Source organism: Schistocerca gregaria, chromosome 2 (assembly GCF_023897955.1).
Source record: "Schistocerca gregaria isolate iqSchGreg1 chromosome 2, iqSchGreg1.2, whole genome shotgun sequence".
Lineage (NCBI taxonomy): Eukaryota > Metazoa > Arthropoda > Insecta > Orthoptera > Acrididae > Schistocerca > Schistocerca gregaria.
The window spans coordinates 1,044,973,218-1,044,995,344 of record NC_064921.1 but is presented as its reverse complement, the minus strand read 5'-3'; the positions used below and the strand labels follow the sequence as shown (position 1 = coordinate 1,044,995,344).

At 42.2% G+C, this 22,127-nt stretch overlaps 1 protein-coding gene across 3 annotated transcripts in view; it reads left to right on the top strand.

The window, feature by feature from the left end:
- LOC126335564 (sodium-independent sulfate anion transporter-like) overlaps positions 1-22,127 on the top strand; it is a 125,263-nt gene that overhangs the window by 33,228 nt on the left and 69,908 nt on the right. For all 3 annotated transcript variants that reach the window (XM_049998988.1, XM_049998989.1, XM_049998990.1), the window contains exon 2: positions 11,003-11,129. In XM_049998988.1, coding sequence (XP_049854945.1) covers positions 11,003-11,129 — 127 coding nt within the window. The remainder of the gene's footprint in view (positions 1-11,002; positions 11,130-22,127) is intronic.

The window sequence follows — 22,127 nt, the reverse complement described above, 5'->3', positions numbered from 1 at the left end:
AAAAGCTGTAGGATACTTCCCGTTGATCTAGAATCATGAAATTTGGCAAAAAGCAAAGTTCCATTGTAGAAGGAGAAATCCTAAAATCGGTAATTTGTAATTATATAACACGAAAATCATGTTTATTTTGTCATTTGTTATATGACTTCAACTTGAAAATAAAACAATCCGTAATTCTGCTTTCAGGCTGACTGGGTTGCAACAGCGGACAATGAATGACTTAATTGCTCATATGATGCGTTTCGAAATTTATTCGTCATCAGATATCGTTCCTGGATATCTGATGATCGATAAATTTCGAAACACATCGTATGAGCAATAAAGACATTTCTTGGTTGGTATTTGACTATTACCATTGCGATACAGTCAGTCTGCATGGATGATTACTGACTATTATAATAACGGTCAGCTACCTCGTGCAAGACTGTATGTCACATTTATGTTATATTGAAGTTAAAACATTCTAGAAAATCTCGGAATCCCTGTGACCGATATATTGCCAGTATCAATGACGACAACAGGCAAAAACGGTCGAGATTCTGATCCCTGGAATGAATGGACTGTCTACATACGTCATTAGGTTTGTACAGAACACTCAGTGTACGAGTCCTACTCGCAGATGGCCATATTTTTTGGTGGCTTTAGTCATTTGCGACAATTTTCTAATGATATGTTAGCTGTTTGGATTACATTGTAAGGAAATACAGAAACATATTTTGGGCTTAATTTAATTCTGGCCTTCCTGAGCAATCGTCTCACAAAAATTCAAAGCATTTTTGAAAACTTAATGAAGATGTTACTAATCAGAGCCGGAAATTTTCTGTAGCTTTGTATGTAACCGTTAAGTAGCTAAAATGTTTGAAAATACCTGTTATTGCCATCAGCAATATGTAAGTACGAAGTGCAAACAGCGTTGTCGATAGTTTGTTCTACTGAAATATTAAATATGTTATATTATTGTTATTACTATTACAGATATTATTGTTTTTATACATAGTTTGATATTATTTGCAATGATATGGGATTAATCACGTTGTAAATACGTTTGCAATCTGTTATGGGACAGGAAACATTAAGTACAGATATAAACGTACGGACGAAAAAATTTAAACTTTCAATGGATAACTATTATGGAAGCAATAATGAATTAATTGATTATTATTTTCTGCAAGCACGAGAAATAAGCTCATAATTTCAGTACGCTATTATGGTAGCAAGTATTCGTTCCATGAACACCCGAGCATCTTATGAACATCCACAATTCAAATTATATTTTGTTGCCACGGCACCGATTTCAGTACCTTAGAAAATAATGTATGTCACTCTCAATCTAAAAGCTCTGTCTGAGACAACTTGAGGACAAGATCCGCATCGTCATTGAATCACTGCAATAAAATCTTTGGCGAACTGCGGACAACTCTGTGTCAGTTGCCCCAACCAAAACGGATACTGCAGTTCACCATATTAATGAATCGACTAATTTTGCCATTAGCGGAGTTTCCACTTCTGATATGGCAACGGCTGGGTTATACCACAGCTTCGTCAGTACTGTCATTATCAAAAACTGGACTTTCCATTTGCGATGAAAACAGGCATGAGAAAGCAGCCCAGGTTCAGTTATCACTATGCACAGAAGAGCAGACAACGGCCTGTTTTGGAGGATTCTACATGAGATTAACAAGATTATCATCGGGTCAGAAAAACAATCAATCACGTGTCGTAAAAACGCCGATCACCATAAGCACGAGAGGATTTCAGTTGACACCTCTGCGATAATCTGAGGCACAGCAGATAAGTAAACTATTATCAGTGATAAGCAAACGTAAATTTATTAATGAAATGAGATTTATCTAAGTCTCTGATGGTTATCAAGAAAATCGTGGATGTAGATCGGCGTTAAATCTCCGGCATATCTGGAACGAACATTAACGCAGTGTATTTTCAGACTAATGCAGTTCGGAGAAATGTTACCAGCAAAACTGCTCTATGCAACGAAGTTTCTCAAAACACGTGTCCGCCATGTAAAGAAGTTCGTGGAAATACCATAACCATCATCATAGATTAAAAGAAGGCAGAAATTAAAGTATAAGATAACACGAAATACTGGCGCATTTGGTTTACTTATTCTTACTTGTAACATTATTATCAACACTACGGATATGCAGGTGCGGTCTCTACTCATTCTCCTCCTGAGAGATAGCTCGTCCACAACTTATCTCCGCACGACCAGCGACCATCGCAGACCGTTATTGACGTTCTTCTTTCCTCTACGGCAGTGAGTGAAAAGAAAAACACCTCCATACTCCCAGTTCGTCGAGTTCCCTTCGCATGACGGGAGAAAACTATGGTCTGCAATGAAACATGGACGTCATTAACTAATACTCCGCACAATTACACCATTAGATACTCCCCTGTTCCAAAGAGGGCTTCAAGCGTCTTGTAGCAATTCTCATGTCCCGTACTGCTTTCCTCCTGAATCACTCTGAGAGATACTCTGCTGGCCGCTGTAACCGAGCGGTGCTAGGCGCTACAGTCCGGAACCGCGCTGCTGCTACGGTCGCAGGTTCGAATCCTGTATCGGGCATGGATGTGTGTGACGTCCTCCCCCGCCAAGCCCAATTTCCAATCATACTACGATGTGGTCCCAATACCTACACGTTCTTTTCCAAAGAAACTTCAGCAGACTCCCAATTCCAGACCACGAAAGCAGTAGCGACATATCTCCTTTTCTACACCCTTATACTACACTACTGGCCATTAAAACTGCTACACCAAGAAGAATTGCAGATGATAAACGGGTATTCATTGGAAAAATATATTATACTAGAACTGACATGTGATTACATTTTCAGGCAATTTGGGTGAATAGATCCTGAGAAATCAGTATCCAGAACAACCACATCTGGCCATAATAACGACCTTGATACGCCTGGGCATTGAGTCAAACAGAGCTTGGTTAGCGTGTACAGGTAAAGCTGCCCATGCAGCTTCAACACGATACCACAGTTCATCAAGAGTAGTGACTGGCGTATTGTGACAACCCAGTTCAAAAAAAGTGGTTCAAATGGCTCTGAGCACTATGGGACTTAACTTCTGAGGTCATCAGTCCGCTAGAACTTAGAACTACTTAAACCTAACTAACCCAAGGACATCACACACATCCAAGCCCGAGGCAGGATTCGAACCTACGACCGTAGCGGTTGCACGGTTCCAGACTTTAGCGCCTAGAACCACTCGGCCTCCACGGCCAGACGACGAGCCAGTTGCTCGGCCACCATTGACCAGACGTTTTCAGCTGGTGAGAGATCTGGAAAATGTGCTTGCCAGGGCAACAGTCGAACATTTTCTGTATCCAGAAAGGCCTGTACAGGACCTGCAACATGCGGTCGTGCATTATCCTGATGAAGTGTAGGGTTACACAGGGATCAAATGAAGGCTGGAGCCACGGGTCGTAACACATCTGAAATGTAACGCCCACTGTTCAAAGTGCCTTCAATGAGAACAAGAGACGTGTAACCAATGGCACCCCACACCATCACGCCGGGTGATACACCAGTATGGTGATGATGAATACGCGCTTCCAATGTGCGTTCACCGCGATGTCGCGAAACACGGATGCGACCATCATGATGCTCTAAAGAGAACTTGGATTCATCGGAAAAAATCATCTTTTGCCATTCGTGGCACCCAGGTTCGTCGCTGAGTACACCATCGCAGGCGCTCCTGTCTGTGATGCAGCGTCAAGGGTAAAAGCACCCATGGTCTCCGAGCTGTTAGTCCATGCTGCTGCAAACGTCGTCTAACTGTTCGTGCAGTTGGTTGTTGTCTTGCAAACGTCCCCACCTGTTGACTCAGGAATCGAGACGTGGCTGCACGATCCGTTACAGCCATGGGGATAAGATGCCTGTCATCTCGACTGCTAGTGATACGAGGCCGTTGGGATCCAGCACAGCGTTCCGTATTACCCTCCTGAACCCACCGATTCCATATTCTGCTAACAGTCATTGGATCTCGACCAACGCGAGCAGCAATGTCGCGATACGATAAACCGCAATCGCGATAGGCTATAATCCGACCTTTATCAAAGTCGGAAACGTGATGGTACGCATTTCTCCTCCTTACACGAGGCATCACAACAACGTTTCACGAGGAAACGCTGTTTATGCATGAGATATCGGTTGGAAACTTTCCTAATGTCAGCAAGTTGTAGGTGTCGCCACCGGCGCCAGCCTTGTGTGATTGCTATGAAAGGCGAATCATTTGCATATCACAGCATCTTCTTCCTGTCGGTTAAATTTCGCGTCTGTAGCACGTCATCTTTGTGGTGCAGCAATTTTAATGGCCAGTAGTGTATATGACCCCTACCCTTGCCCACACCAGAGCTCTTCTTGCTCTTTTCTTTTCCTACCCTCTCGATTCCCGTCGACTACCTTCCTCCCCCCTTACATATATCCCTGTTACTGGGTCACACAACAAACTCTGGCTTCATCCACCTACCCCACACCCCATCCATCCTGATCTCCCTCACACAACCATCCGATTTTCCCTCCCCTAACTTATCTCTACCCAGTTCACGCCCTCAAATACGCAGTAAAGTGTAATTCTTCTTTTGAAAATATTTCAGCCTCTTCATTTTAAAGCAAGACGAATAGCCAGGGCATTATTTTACAATCATCAATGTAAACGATCTTTTTATATCAGTCGCCGTATTTTAAAACTGTATGCCTCGAGAGTGGAGCGTTGGACCAATGCTACACAATCCACGTCCATGAGGGTCAAGAAAGTAAAATAACAACAAAGAAACAATTGTTTGCCACAGATTTCAGCATCACGAACGCGATCCCTTATAGGTTTCCCGTCTCTTTGACGTAGCGCAGCGACATCATGTCCATTAAGACAACTTATATTTCCTGTATCTCCTACACAGTTAACCTTACGATGGGCATTTGAAAAGTCCGTGCAAAATTAAAAAAATACTGGTGGGAATTTTAAGGAGATGGGACCTGGATAAACTGAAAGAACCAGAGGTCGTACAGAGTTTCAGGGAGAGCACAAGGGAACAATTGACAGGAATGGGGGAAAGAAATACAGTAGAAGAAGAATGGGTAGCTTTGAGGGATGAAATAGTGAAGGCAGCAGAGGATAAAGTAGGTAAAAAGACGAGGGCTAGTAGAAACCATTGGGTAACAGGAGAAATACTGAATTTAATTGATGAAGGAGAAAATATATAAATTCAGCAAATGAAGCAGGCAAAAAGGAATACAAACGTCTCAAAAATGATATCGATAGGAAGTGCAAAATGGCTAAGCAGGAATGGCTAGAGGACAAATGTATGGATGTAGAGGCTTATCTCACTAGAGTAAGACAGATACTGCCTACAGGAAAATTAAAGAGACCTTTGGAGAACGGAGAACCACTTGCATGAATACCAAGAGCTTTGATGGAAACCCAGTTCTAAGGATAGAAGGAAAAGCATAAAGGTGGAAGGAGTATACAGAGGGTCTATACAAGGGTGATGTACATGAGGACAATATTATGGAAATGGAAAAAGATGTAGATGAAGATGAAATGGGAGATACGATACTGCAAGAAAAGTTTGACAAAGTGCTGAAAGCCCTGAGTCGAAACAAGGCCCCCAGAGTAGACAACATTCCGTTAGAACTACTGACAACCTTGGGAAAGCCAGTCCTGACAAAACTCTACCATCTGGTGAGCAAGATGTATGAGACAGGCCAAATACCCTCAGACTTCAAGAAGAATATAATAATTCCAATCCCAAAGAAGGCAGGTGCTGACAGATGTGAAAATTACCGAAGTATCAGTTTAATAAGTCACAGCAGCAAAATACTAACGCGAACTCTTTATAGACGAATGGAAAAACTGATAGAAGCCGACCTCAGGGTTCGATCAGTTTGGATTCTGTAGAAATGCTGGTACACGTGAAGCAATACTGACCCTACGCCTTATCTTAGAAGAAAGATTGTTGTTGTTGTTGTTGTTGTAGTATTCTGCCCTGAGACTGGTTTGATGCAGGTGTCCATGCTACTCTATCCTGTGCAAGCTTTTTCATCTCCCAGTACCTACTGCAACCTACATCCTTTTGAATCTGCTTAGTGTATTCATCTCTTGGTCTCCCTCTACGATTTTTACCCTTCACGCTGCCCTCCACTACTAAATTGGTGATCCGTTGGTGCCTCACAACATGTCCTACCAACCGATCACTTCTTGTCAAGTTGTGCCACAAATTCTCTTCTCCCCAATCCTATTCAATACCTCCTCATTAGTTATGTGATCTACCCATATAATCTTCAGCATTCTTCTGTAGCACCACATTTCGAAAGCTTCTATTCTCTTCTTGTCCAAACTATTTATCCATACATGGCCACACTCCATACAAATACTTTCAGAAACGACTTCCCGACACTTAAATCTATATTCGATGTTAAGAAATTTCTCTTCTTCAGAAACGCGTTCCTTGCCATTGCCAGTCTACATTTTATATCCTCTCTACTTCGATCATCATCAGTTATTTTGCTCCCCAAATAGCAAAACTCCTTTATTACTTTAAGAGTCTCATTTCCTAATCTAATTCCCTCAGCATCACCTGACTAAATTCTCCTAAGACCTCATCTTATCCCGAGTGAGATAAGCCTCTACATCCTTAAATTTGTTCTCTAGCCATCCCTGCTTAGCCATTTTGCACTTCCTGTCAATCTCATTTTTAGGACGTTTGTATCCCTTTTTGCCTGCTTCATTTACTGCATTCTTATATTTTCTCCTTTCATCAATTAAATTCAATATTTCTTCTGTTACCCAAGGATTTCTACTAGCCCTCGTCTTTTTACCTACTTTATCCTCTGCCGCCTTCACTACTTCATCCCTCAGAGCTACCCGTTCTTCTTCTACTGTATTTCATTCCCCCATTCCTGTCAATTGTTCCCTTATGCTCTACCTGAAACTCTGTACAACCTCTGGTTTAGTCAGTTTATCCAGGTACCATCTCCTTAAATTGCCACCTTTCTGCAGTTTCTTCAGTTTTAATCTACAGTTCATAACCAACAGATTGTGGTCAGAGTCCACATCTGCCCCCGGAAATGTCTTACAATTTAAAACCTGGTTCATAATCTCTGTCTTACCATTACATAATCTATCTAAAACCCGTCAGTATCTCCATGCTTCTTCCATGTATACAGCCTTCTTTTATGATTCTTGAACCAAGTGTTAGCAATGATTAACTCTGTGCAAAAATCTACCAGGCGGCTTCCTCTTTCATTTCTTAGCCCTATCCATATTCACCTACTACGTTTCCTTCTCTACCTTTTCCTACTACCGCATTCCAGTCACCCAACACTATTAAATTTTCGTCTCCCTTCACTATCTGAATAATTTCTTTGATTTCATCATACATTTCTTCAATTTCTTCATCATCTGCAGAGCTGGTTGGCATATAAACTTGTACTACTGTAGTAGGCGTGTGCTTCGTGTGTATCTTTGCCACAATAATGCGTTCACTATGCTGTTTGTAGTAGCTTACCAGCACCCCTGCATTACCCCTATTTGATTTTGTATTTATAATCCTGTATTCACTTGACCAAAAGTCTTGTTACTCCTGCCACCGAACTTCACTAATTCCCACTATATCTAACTTCAACCTATCCATTTCCCTTTTTAAATTTCCTAACCTACCTGCCCGATTAAGGGATCTGACATTCCATGCTCCAATCCACAGAACGACAATTTTCTTTCTCCTGATAACGACATCCTACTGAGTAGTCCCCACAAGGAGATCCGAATGGGGGACTATTTTACCTCCGGAATATTTTACCCAAGTAGACGCTATCATCATTTAACCATACAGTAAAGCTGCATGCCCTCGGGAAAAATTACGGCTGTAGTTTCCCCTTGGTTTCAGTCGTTAGAAGAAAGATTAAGCAAACGCAAACCTACGCTTCTAGCATTTGTAGACTTAGAGAAAGCTTTTGACAATATTGATTGGAATACACTCTTTCAAATTCTGAAGGTGCAAGGGTAAAATACAGGGAGCGAAGTGCTATTTACAATTTGTACAGAAACCAGATGGCAGTTATAAGAGTCGAGGGGTATGAAAGGGAAGCAGTGGTTGGGAAGGGAGTGAGACAGGGTTGTAGCCTATCCCCGATGTTATTTAATCTGTATATCGAGCAAGCAATAATGGAAACAAAAGAAAAATTCGGAGTAGGTATTAAAATCCATGGAGAAGAAATAAAAACACTGAGGTTCGCCGATGACATTGTAATTCTGTCAGAGACAGCAGAAAGCTTGGAAGAGCAGTTGAACAGAATGAACAGTGTCTTGAAAGGAGGATATAAAATGAACATCAACAAAAGCAAAACGAGGATAATGGAATGTAGTCGAATTAAGTCGGGTGATGCTGAGGGAATTAGATTAGGATATGAGACACTTAAAGTAGTAAAGGAGTTTTGCTATTTGGGGAGCAAAATAACTGATGATGGTCGAAGTAAAGAGGATATAAAATGTAGACTGGCAATGGCAAGGAAAGCGTTTCTGAAGAAGAAAATTTTGTTAACATCGAGTATAGATTTAAATGTCAGGAAGTCGTTTCTGAAAGTATTTGTATGGAGTGTGGCCATGTATGGAAGTGAAATATGGACGATAAATAGTTTAGACAAGAAGAGAATAGAAGCTTTCGAAATGTGGTACTATAGAAGAATGCTGAACATGAGATGGGTAGATCACATAACTAATGAGGAGGTATTGAAAAGAATTGGGGAGAAGAGGAGCTTGTGGCACAACTTGACTAGAAGAAAGATCGGTTGGTAGGATATGTTCTGAGACATCGAGGGATCACCAATTTAGCATTGGAGGGGAGTGTGGAGGGTAAAAATCGTAGAGGGAGAGCAAGAGATGAATACACTAAGCAGATTCAGAAGGATGTAGGCTGCAGTAGGTACTGCTAGATGAAGAAGCTTGCACAGAATACAGTAGCATTGAAAGCTGCATCAAACCAGTCTCAGGACTGAAGACCACAACAACAACAACTTACGTTTTTGGGGTAAACCTTCTTTATTTTTCGACATAGTTTCCTTTTAGACTTATACACTTCTTCCAACGCCATTCTAATTTGTTGATACCTTCTAAAAAATAGGAACTGTCCAAGTCTGCAAAATACCTATTAGTTGCTGCAACCACCTCCTCGTTTGAATAAAATCTTTGTCCCGCAAGCCATTTCTTCAAATTGGGGAACAAATAGTAGTCTGAGGAGGCCAAGTCTGGAGAATAGGGGAGGGGGGGGAGGGGGATGGGAAACGAGTTGGAATCCTATTTCCATTAATATTGCGACCAAAACTGCTGATGTGCGTGCTGGTGCAAGGTCGTGATGGGAAAGAACTTTTTTGCGGTCGAATCGCTGGCACTTTACTTGCAGCCTTCTTTTCAAAGGGCCAATAACGATGAATAATATGCACCTGTAATAGTTTTACCCTTTTTCCAGATAGTCGATGAGGATTACCCCTTTCCAATCGCAAAAGACAGTCACCATAACCTTTCCGGCCGAAGGAATGGTCTTCGTCTTTTTTGGTGCAGATTCTTCCAAGGTAACCCATTGTTTAGATTGTTGTTTGGTCTCTGGAGTATAGTAATGTATCCATATTTCACCTACAATGACGAAACGTCCTGCGAATTTTTCCTGAACAGCTACAAACAATCATTGCAACACTTCACACGATTCCGTTATTGGTCAAGTGTGAGCAATCGTGGATTGCATCTTGCGGGTAGCTTTCGCATGTCCAAATGTTTATGCAAAATATTATGTATCCATTCATTCGAGATGCCCACAGCACTAGCAATATCACACAGCTTAACTCTTCTGTCATCCATCACCATATCACGGATTTTATCAATTATTTCTGGAGTCGTGGCTTCCATAGGGCATCCAGAACGTTCGGCACCACTTGTGCCCATATCCCAACTCCGAAAATTTTGAAATCACTTATTAACTGTTCTAATCGAAGGTTCCAAGTCACTGTAATGTTTATCAAGCTTCTCTTTAGTCTCCTGAGGCATTTTGCCTTTCGTAAAGTAATGTTTAATCACCACACGAAATTCATTTTCGTCCATTTTTTGATAATCACTCGACTTCCTTGATTCACACGAATGGCAAACACAAAGAAATAGACCAATATGGCTGAAACTTGGTGTGCGTTCTTTCCAAAGATGCTGCTAACTAAACATGACCTCGATATGCGCCAGTGGTGCCATCTCTCGGACTTTGCATGGACTTTTCCAACGCCCGTCGTACAACTACAATTTACCAAATTCTGCTGTCTTCGCCGCACTGACTCGAAATGGCAACTCAAACTACAGTCTGTGTTATTTTTATTCTTAGATCCGATTTGGGTTCGACGACCACCTCCTTTTGTTGCTTCTCAGAATTTACAATACTCACTCTCAGAAGGGAAATACTGATGAGCCACACAAACAATCACGTATAAACAGCAATCGTTGCCATTAGTACATCATAATGTAGCGCATATCTAGGGAAAGGGAATGTCTAACGTATACATTACAAGTCAAAGACGGCTAAATTAGTTGACGGAATCTTGCGCAGAAAAATCGAATCGAGAACTCAGATAGGCAATCAGAAACATATCTTTATACTATACGTTATTTATTGAGCCATCCTTTTACTTTTGTTGCCTATGGATTTTTGAACGAAGTTTCCCAGTCGGTCGTTGGGGAATGTGTTCAACAGGTAACCAGTTGAATCTTTCTTGTAGTAAAAGGGAGACGTAAAAGCTTGTCAGTAACTTTTTCTTTGTTTACAACAGGGGCTATCATTACTGCTAGCTGGAGCAAAGCGCTCAATAAATACCCTGTCCACCTTGTGGCAGTTCCAGATATGGAGTACATACGCGTCTGCGAACAGTGCACATTATGCCGACCAGCTTCCGGCCAGGTGCTGATGCCGACGCAGCCACTGATGCTCTCACTTTCTCTGTCACAGATGGCGGCACCCTATCACAAGAAGAGCGATGTCGGACTTCAGGCAGCCTATGAGTATGGGCCTTGCGACTACAACCTAGACGTGGCCAGAGCACAGCTTCAGCGTACAGGCAGCACAGACACCATGCGTAAGTACTACGGAAAACTCATTCTAAGGATCCGTTAGCCGGGTCCTGTAATCATTATTACGACGTATTTTTTTAGTTTGTAAAATGTAGTATCCATTACCATTTGAAAATTCAATTCTCCATGGATAATGTAGGTAGAGATACGAAGCGTGCTTTTTAAGTAAGTACCGTTTTGAAATTAAAAAAAAGATGTGGTAAGATATCTAAATAATTTTATTTTCACACGAAAGCCTGTACCTTAATCCACTTTTCGACATAATTTCCGTCAATATTGTGGAACTTGTCATAACGTTGTACCAGTTTTTGAATACCTTCCTCACGGAAGTCTGCCGCCTGACTTGTTAACCACTTCATCACCACTGTTTTGACTTCGTCATGTTCTTGAACAGGCTGACCGCCCAGGTGTTTCTTCAAGTGCAGGGCAGATGGTAGTCACTGGGCGAAAGATCGGGGCTGTATGGAGGATGATCTAGAGTTTTCCATCGAAAAGATGTGATGAGATCTTTGGTCTGATTCGCCACCTGCGGACAGGCATTTTCTTGCAGCAAAACGACGCCCTTGCTCAACTTTCTACGTCTTTTGTTCTGAAAGGAACGGCGCAGATTGTGCAATGTCTTATAGTAAGCTCCTTTCCTGTCCCAAAAACTGTGCACGTGATTTTCTGGGCAAAAATTGTTTGCTTAAACTTCGTGTTTCTGGGTGAATCGGAATGCCGCCATTCTATGCACTGTTGCTTTGATTCTGGTGTGCCGTAGGCCACCGATGTTTCATCGCCCGTAGCAATTTGATTTAAGAAATCACCACCGTCGTTGTGGTACTGCTCAAGGAAAGTCAATGCACTGTCTAAACATTTGGTTTTGTGCATATCCGTCAACATTTTCGGTACCCAATGTGCGCACAATTTTTGGTAATTCAAGTGCTCGGTCACAATGGCATACAAAACACTATGAGAAGCATTAGGAAAAGCAAGGAGGAAATCGTAAAGCGTCTGTTTTTTTTTTCCACCTTATTTTCCACTTCCTGCGCCAAACTGTCATTAATGGCCGAAGGGCGCCCACTCCTATGTTCATGATGCACATTAGTGCGGCCATCTTTAAATGCTCTCACCCACTTTCTTTACATTCCATCACTCATAATGTTTTCTCCGTAAACTGCACAGATCTCACGATGAATATCGATCGCTCTTAGGCCTTTAGCAATAAGAAATCTTATAACAGCCCTTACTTCACAGTCGGCGGGACTCACGATTATCGGAGGCATCTTAAACACTCAGTACACAACGTAAACAAGAAGAATCAGATTGTAATGGCGTCAGTGCAAAGACAACATATGTAGGTACCCAGAGCGCATGCGTAGAACGCCGACCAAATCGTTGCGGCCGCAGTGTGGCAAAACGGTACTTACGGTACTTAAAAAACACGCCTCGTGTACAAATTGACACAAATGTTTAAAATGACAGGAAGTGTTATTGAAACCAAAAATAGTGCACGAAAGTCCAACACATGGCGCTTCACGCGTTAAACAGCAAAACTTTTTTTTTTTTTTTTAAGGAAACACGATGTACTTTATAATAAATGCTCTACATGTCAGTCGTCATTCATCAATAATAGCTGTAGATGAGGGGCAATGTTGTGAACAGCACTGTGCAGCACATCAGTAGGTATGGTAAGAAAATGGCGGCGGACGTTGTCTTTTAGCATTTTCTTAATGACGTCGAACTATCGCGGTAGACTTGCGACTTCAAGTAACCCCACAACCAATAATCTCACGGATTGGAATCTGGGAACCTGGGAGGCCAAACGTGACTGAATTGGCGGCTCAGCAAGCGATTCTCACCAAACCTGTGCGCAAGAGATCTTTCATACGTGTAACAATATGCTGCAGAGGTTCATCCCGCATAAAAGTCGTACCTTCCAACTGGTTTTTATCAGCTGGATCCGATTCCCTCCATTTTAAACGTGATCCCCATGCGGCGTCGCTGACGTGTTGCTGCCCAGCGCCGTCTGTTGGCCACTTTTTGCAATCCTTATTCGTTTCAATAAAACCCCATGTCATTTCAGGAATGTGTATCAATTTTTACCTCTCTACCTAGATTATTCCATGAATTAATGCATTTTAAAATGTTAACGGACTTTCGAGATCCAACTGTAGTATAAAGATCTCGGCAGTAAATTGTAAGTGTAGTTTTGTGTTGAAAATAAAGACAAACAATTTTTTTTTTTTAATCGTAGCAGATACAAGCGGCATTCAGGAGAGTTTCAGCTGTGTCAGCTGTAATGAAGTTACTTGACAATTAGCAACTTTTCGCACAAACAAGGACTTTTCCATTCTTTGAAGACAAGAACAGAAAGTATCAGTTCACCCCTGTTGAGAAATTCAGTTAACTTCGGGAGCTCCAGCCCCATCTTCCAAAGAATATTGCTAGCCTAGGATGGTTTCATTGGTCTAAGAACTAGCAGAGGGCTGTGCCTAGCAAAACTTGCATATGTTCTTGTTGCAGTTTGTTAACTGTGTGACGCACAATACGATCACTTATCTTTAAATATGAAAATTTCAGAGTCCACCATTTACGTATTTGGCGCGAGTACAATATCATATACTGGTCAGAAGTGATAACCCCGAGGGATCTAGAAGAACTAAGCTCAGACGCTCAGTCTTCCCATGCCGAGATCCTTGCTGCGTAGAAAATTGGAGATCAGTTTCGTGCCCCAAATAGTATAGCTAAGCATGCTGGACAAAAATTAGTCTCCGTGTAACACCATCTCTAGTCTTGCTAATGGCCTCAAATCGACGAGGGAGAGAGTCAACAGTGTCTTCAGGAACGCCACTTCCAGCCCAACCCAGTCATTGTACGAGGGGCGTTCAGTAAGAGATGAAACTCTTTTCTTTTCTCTGCCATTTTCGGTTGAAAAAATACGGAATTTGTTGAGGGATATCATTAAATTCCCGCTACAGTCTCAATAGTTTCATGAAGTTTCGACAGGTGGCGGCGCCTTACGTAGCCTTCAAAAAAATGGCATCTGTAACGGAAGTGTGTTGCAAGCAGGCTGCTGTCATCCAGTTTCTTTTGGCGGAAAACCAGAGCATCGCAGATATTCACAGGCGCTTGCAGAATGTCTAAGAAGACCTGGCAGTGAACAAAAGTATGGTGAGTCGATGGGCGAGGCATTTGTCACCATCGCAACAAGAGGCATGAACCTGTTCGACATGCAGCATGCCGGCCGGCCGTACACAGCTGTGACTCCTGCAATGTTGGAGTTGGAAATTACAGACACTCTCATTCGAGGCGATCGACAGATCACAATCAAACACCTCGCTACGTAACTGGACACATCTTTTGGTAGCGCTGACACACTCAGCCACAAGTTGGGGTACTCAAAAGAGTTAACATACGAGTGTTAGTGACAACTTTTTGTTGAACATTGACACAGGCGATGAAACATAGGTTCATCACTTCGAACCAAAAAAAATAAAATAATAACAGTGCATGGAGGGGTGTCACACCACCTCTCCTCTGAAGAAAAATGTCCAAAGCCACACACTCGGCCAGTAAAGTCATTGTAACGGTCTTCTGAGACTCTGAAGGAATTATTCTGCTTGATTTCCTCCATTGTGGTGCAACAGTAAACTCTGAAGTGTGGTACCTTCACGAGTTTTAAGAAAAGAATTCAGCATGTTCGTCGCAAAACTGCAAAACAACTTCTCCTCGCAAAAATGCAAAACAACTTCTCCTTCTCCAAGACAACGCAACGCCTCACACAAGTCTGCACATCCCAGATTAGCTCAACAAATTTCAATGGATTATTCTGCTTCATCCACCCTACTGCTCGTAATTCGCACCTTCGGACTCCCATCTCTTTGGCCTAACATAGGTCAGTCACACTACACGGACAGCAGTACATGGGTGAGGGGAGAGGAGAGGGGGGGGGGGGCGGGGGAGGGGCTATTGAAGAATCGCCAAGATAGTGGCTCCGACATCAACCAGTAAAGGTACCATGTGAGCATACAGGCCTTCCCAGTAAGATTGTCGCATTGAACGGATGTTGAAAAATAGATCAGTTCAAATGGCTCTAAGCAGTATGGGACTTAACATCTGAGGTCATCAGTCCCCTAGACTTAGAGCTACGTAAACTTAACTAATCTAAGGACATCACACACATCCATGCCAGAGGCAGGATTCGAACCTGCAGCTGCATGGTTCCGGAGTGAAGCTCCTAGAACCGCTCGGCCACAGTGGCCGGCTGATAAATAAAGTTTTATAGTCAAATGAGTGGGGAATAATATGGTGTATTCGAATCCTGAATAAAACCAACCTGGCTTCAGAAAAAGAATACGTTGGCTGTGATGTTGATCAGTAGACTGGTACCAGTTGGCATGCAGGCCCTAGTAGAAGGTGGAATTACACAGTTGCCTTGAACGGCGATTATATTGAAAAATCAGTTTTTGTACCCAAAAGAATGGGTAATAATATGGTGTACTGACACTCTGAATAAAACCAATTTGCTTTCAGAAAAAAATGTATTGCATTACTTATTAAACGCCACTCATACATCTATGAAAAATACTTGACATGCCACTGTATAATTCTCTGATGATTACAACCCACAAACCTACAACTATTGTGGAGATGTTGATTGCTACACTTCAAATAGTTTCAAAGATTTTCTAGGAGATTAGGGTCAGGTGAACTATCCAGTCACTCGTACTGTGATATGGTGGCTGAGATTAGATTAGATTAGTACTTGTTCCATAGATCATGAATACAACACTTCATAATGATGTGGAATGTCTCAGGTTAATAAAAGGTGTCTATACAAGATATTACATTACACAAAATATTACATGATACTTAATATTTATTTTATTTTATTGGTGAGAGTTGGGGAAATTACCCACTTACTATATCGAAAAATTCATCTAATGAGTAGGAGGAGTTGCCATTAAGAAATTATTTTAATTTCCTTTTAAATGCTATGTGGCTATCTGTCAGACTTTTGATGCTATTAGGTAAGTGATCAAAAACTTTTGTGGCACCATAATTTACTCCCTTCTGAGCCAAAGTTATATTTAACCTTGAGTAGTGAAGATCATCCTTTCTCCTAGTGTTGTAGCCATGTACACTGCTATTACTTTTGAATTCGTTCGGATTGTTAATAACAAATTTCATAAGTGAATATATATATTGTGAGGCTACAGTGAAGATCTCTAGCTCTTTAAACAAGTTGGCACACCTCCTATGAATGGGCTGCCATCCTCTTGGATAGTGAGAGTGTCCACGGTACACTAACCATGAAGATTCTGGTGAAATGGCAACACTTTGTCACCAAGAAATAAAAATCCTGTCTCATGTCAGTGGTAACCTGAATAAGAATGCCAAAGTCATGGCATGAAAAACAACACCAAAAAAATCACAAAATTGTCTTCTGATTAAACGCATAATTGGGCGACAGCTTGCATCATTTGAAAAGAGGGGCAATTGCACTACCCCGAGCTGCATTACAAGGCCCCAATCAGCTGCTGTGCAATTTCTGTGTTGCTTGATGTGGAGCTTTCTGTGCACAGTGGCACCGTGCAAGGTCAAATATCGGTTACATGCTTTTACATTCACAATGTAAGTTCATAATCAGCTTGAGATGGACCTGCATTAAGTAACAACAGCAATTCCTATCGTGTTTGAAACTAATTTTTATTGACAAAGCAAGACACTTATCTTCAGTCTCGTTTGTTCAGGACACTGTTTCTTTTGCCTGTGGTTAATTTGAATGTGATACACCAACCCTGAATTGACCAAAAAAGACACTGAAGCCTCTAGACAAAGGATTCAGGCTCACGTTGGACAAGAATGAGTCAACAAAACTGCTATGGTTTTCTTGACGGAATCATCTGCGAGGAACATAGATCAAGATAGTGTTTAATGGGGTTAGAAACTCCTTCCTCCAGAATATGTGCCACCGCATCTATCTTTTTCAGAAGATAGTTCAGTTAAGTGATCTAATATGTCCCATGGCACAGATTTTGCTCCCTGATAAAGGCTGGTCTCTGCATAAGTGGCTGTGCACCCATCCACACAGCTGGAATAAAGTAACATATTAATCTGTTTGTGTAACCAGTCGTTTATTAGTGGAATATTTCCTGAATGTTTGAAATATACTGAAGTTAAGCCACTGTTTAAGAAGGGAGATAAAGAAATAGCGTCAAATTTCCGTCCAATTCACTTTTTCCAGCATGCTCAAAATTTTGAAAAGCTAATGTACTCGTACAATCAGCTTTATAACCATCTTATCACAAATAACATACTGTCAAATCTGCAGTTCGGATTTCTAAAGGGTTCTGATATTGAGAAGGCTATCTACACTTACAGTGAAAATGTACTTAATTCATTAGACAAAAAAATGCAGGCAGCTGGTACATTCTGTAATCTGTCAAAGATATTTGACTGTGTAAGTCACAATATCCTTTTAAGTAAATTAGAATATTATGGTGTAACAGGAAATGCTGCAAAGTGGTTCATATCTTATACCTCTGGCAGGAAACAAAGGGTGTTATTAGGAAAGAGACTTGTATTAAGCTATCAGGCATCATCCAACTAGGAAATAATTACATGTGGAATCCCACAAGGTTCCATCTTTTGGCCCTTACTATTTCTTGTGTACATCAATGATCTTTCATCAGCAACGTTATCAGATGACAAGTTTGTTTTGTTTGCCAATCATACAAACATTGCAATAAATAGCAAATCAAGTGTAATCTTAGAAAGATCGACTAACAAAATATTTGTGGGCATTAATCACTGGTTCCTAGCTAATTCTTTGTCACTAAACTTTGAAAAAACACACAACATGCAGTTCAGAACTTGTTAGGGGTGTTCCATTAGTATATGCTTAACATATGATGACAAGCAGATAGAAGAAGTGGACAGTGTTAAATTCTTGGGATTACTGCTTGATAATAAATTCAACTGGGAGGAGCACACCACAGAACTGCTGAAGAGTTGAAACAAATCTCTATTTGCAATGTGAATTCTGTCAGTCATAGGGGATACAAGCTGGCATACAATGCTTACTTGTACTCCATAATATCATATGGGATTATTTTTTGGCGTAATTCATCAAGCCAAGCTACAGTTGTCTGGGCACAAAAATGTGCAATATGATTAATATGTGGTGTCACTCAAGAACATTCTGCAGAGGTCTGTTTAGGGAACTAGAGATACTAACTACTGCTTCCCAATATATTTACTCCTTAATGAAATTTGTCATTAAAATATATCACTTTTTCAATCCAACAGCTCAGTTCATGGAATCAATACTAGAAATAAGAATAATCTTCAGAAGGATTTAAAGTCACTTGCTCTTGTACAAAAAGGTGTGCATTATTCAGGAACACACATTTTCAGTAACTTACCAGCAGCCATAAAAAGCTTAACAACCAATGAAATTCAGTTTGAGAGAAGCCTAAACGATTTATTGGTAGGGAACTCCTTCTACTCCATTGATGAATTTCTCAGCAGAACCAACTGACAATAAATGGGCATTCGAAAAGAAATGAGCCAGAGGCATAATTACAGAAACCAGTACCTGTATGTCAGAAGTACTGACCCTGGCTGTTGAGACACTTGTCCCACTGTGACACAAGGCAGTAAATGGCTGTCTCATAAAATTCCCGGGGCTGTGATGTTAATCAGTTCCTCATGTACAGCTGGATGTCATCGTCCAAGGTGAATCATTTGCCCCTCAGACCCTTTTTAATAGCATAATCACAGGGAGAGAGGTCCACACTGTGGAGGGTGGTCGAGAACCTCCCATTTGAATTTCTGCATGATTGCTGCAACTGTGTTGGCCGTGTGAGGCTTTGTATTTTAGTGGAGCAGCATGACCTCATGGGTGAGATTGCCTAGTCGTTTTGATTTGATCGCTTGGTGAAGGGTGGTGAAGCTTTACGAGTAACGCTGGGCATTCACTGTTGTCCTGAAGTGAATCAGGAGGCCATCTTGGTTAAAGAAGAATGTCAGCATAACCTTTCGTGCACATGTGTGGATGTCCTTGGCTTTTTTTGGTGGTGGTGACCCTGGATCCTTCCACTGCAGACTTTGTCGTTTTGATTCTGGTTCGATGTGATGACACCATGACTCATCTCCAGCCAGCACTAATGCCAGGAATGCATTCCCTTCCCAAGCATAGTGCAACAGATGAGCAAGACAGTGGGCCATTCAACATGCTTCCTGGTGTGGTTGAAGACTGTGGGGCACCCATTGGGCACACACTTCGCACATGTGCAGTCATTCCTTCATGATGGTGTGAACACTTCCGACACTCAATACTACCATGGCAACTATGGCTTTCACTGTCACTTGGCGGTCCTGGGTAATGAGCGCATCCACCAGGTGGATGATGTCATTGGTAATGCAGTGTGGTGCTCCAGACCATGCATCATTGGCTAACGACACCCGTCCTTCCCTGAAGCGCTGGTCATGCCTTGACACCGTGCAAGGGACATGCAGTGTTTGTAATACTCTTGTGACATTCATTGATGAATGTCTGTTCCTCCTACTCCTTTCACTGTCAGAAAACAAACACCAACTTTTTGCTCTTGGGTTGATGCCTCCATGTCATTGTTTGCAATGTGTCTGGCAGTGTTGGGCTATTGATGCTTGCTGCTATTAGCTTTGTATAGTCACATGAAGAGCATGCATGCCCTCTAGCTACAGGCTGTGAACTTCCACACTCTGGTTGGAACCACACCTCATTACACATGCCACAATATTACCCTCCTGTCACCGGTTTGCACATTCCAGACTCTGGCTTGTTTCTTTTTGAATGCTCCTGATATATATATATATATATATATATATATATATATATATATATATATATATATATATATATATATAACAGAAAGAAACTTCCACATGGGAAAAATATATTAAAAACAAAGATTCCAAGACTTACCAAGCGGGAAAGCGCCGGCAGACAGGCACATGAACAAAACACACAAACACACACACAGAATTACGAGCTTTCGCAACTGGCAGTTGCTTCGTCAGGAAGGAAGGAAGGAGAGGGAAAAATGAAAGGATGTGGGTTTTAAGGGAGAGGGTAAGGAGTCATTCCAATCCCGGGAGCGGAAAGACTTACCTTAGGGGGAAAAAAGGATAGGTATATACTCGCGCACACACACATACACGCATATCCATCCATACATACACAGACACAAGCGGACATATTTAAAGGCAAAGAGTATGGGCAGAGATGTAGGTCAAGGCGGAAGTGTGGAGGCAAAGATGATGTTGAATGACAGGTGAGGTATGAGTGGCAGCAACTTGAAATTAGCGGAGATTGAGGCCTGGTGGATAACGAGAAGAGAGGATATATTGAAGGGCAAGTTCCCATCTCCGGAGTTCAGATAGGTTGGTGTTGGTGGGAAGTATCCAGATAACTCGGACGGTGTAACACTGTGCCAAGATGTGCTGGCCGTGCAGCAAAGCATGTTTAGCCACAGGGTGATCCTCATTACCAACAAACACTGTCTGCCTGTGTCCATTCATGCGAATGGACAGTTTGTTGCTGGTCATTCCCACATAGAAAGCGTCACAGTGTAGGCAGGTCAGTTGGTAAATCACGTGGGTGCTTTCACACGTGGCTCTGCCTTTGATCGTGTACACCTTCCGGGTTACAGGAGTGGAGTAGGTGGTGGTGGGAGGGTGCACGGGACAGGTTTTACACCGGGGGCAGTTGCAAGGGTAGGAGCCAGAGGATGGGGAAGGTGGTTTGGGGATTTCATAGGGATGAACCAAGAGGTTACAAAGGTTAGGTGGACGGCAGAAAGACACTCTTGGTGGAGTGGGGAGGATTTCATGAAGGATGGATCTCATTTCGGAGCAGGATTTTAGGAAGTCGTATCCCTGCTGGAGAGCCACATTCAGAGTCTGATGCAGTCACAAGTGGGGCACTTTTGGGGTTCTTCTGTGAGAGGTTCTGGGTTTGAGGGGATGAGGAGGAAGTGGCTCTGGTTATCTGCTTCTGTACCAGGTGGGAAGGGTGGTTGTGCGATGCAAAAGCTGTTTTCAGGTTGTTGGAGTAATGGTCCAGGGATTCAGGACTGGAGCAGATTCGTTTGCCACGAAGGCCTAGGCTGTAGGGAAGGGACCGTTTGATATGGAATGGGTGGCAGCTGTCATAATGGAGGTACTGTTGCTTGTTGGTGGGTTTGATGTGGACGGATGTGTGAAGCTGGCCATTGGACAGATGAAGGTCAACGTCAAGGAAAGTGGCATGGGATTTGGAGTAGGACCAGCTGAATCTGATGGAACCAAAGAAGTTGAGGTTGGAGAGGAAATTCTGAAGTTCTTCTTCACTGTGAGTCCAGATCATGAAGATGTCATCAATAAATCTGTACCAAACTTTGGGTTGGCAGGCTTGGGTAACCAAGAAGGCTTCCTCTAAGCAACCCATAAATAGGTTAGCATACGAGGGGGCCATCCTGGTACCCATGGCTGTTCCCTTTAATTGTTGGTATTTCTGGCCTTCAAAAGTGAAGAAATTGTGGGTCAGGATGAAGCTGGCTAAGGTGACAAGGAAAGAGGTTTTAGGTAGGGTGGCAGGTGATCGGCGTGAAAGGAAGTGCTCCATTGCAGCGAGGCCCTGGATGTGCGGGATATTTGTGTATAGGGAAGTGGCATCAATGGTTACAAGGATGGTTTCCGGGGGTAACAGACTGGGTACGGATTCCAGGCGTTCGAGAAAGTGGTTGGTGTCTTTGATGAAGGATGGGAGACTGCATGTAATGGGTTGAAGGTGTTGATCTACATAGCAGAGATACATTCTGTGGGGGCTTGGTAACCAGCTACAATGGGGCGGCCAGGATGTTTGGGTTTGTGAATTTTAGGAAGCAGGTAGAAGGTAGGATTGCGAGATGTCGGTGGGGTCAGGAGTTTGATGGAGTCAGGTGAAAGGTTTTGTAGGGGGCCTAAGGTTCTGAGGATTGCTTGAAGTTCCGCCT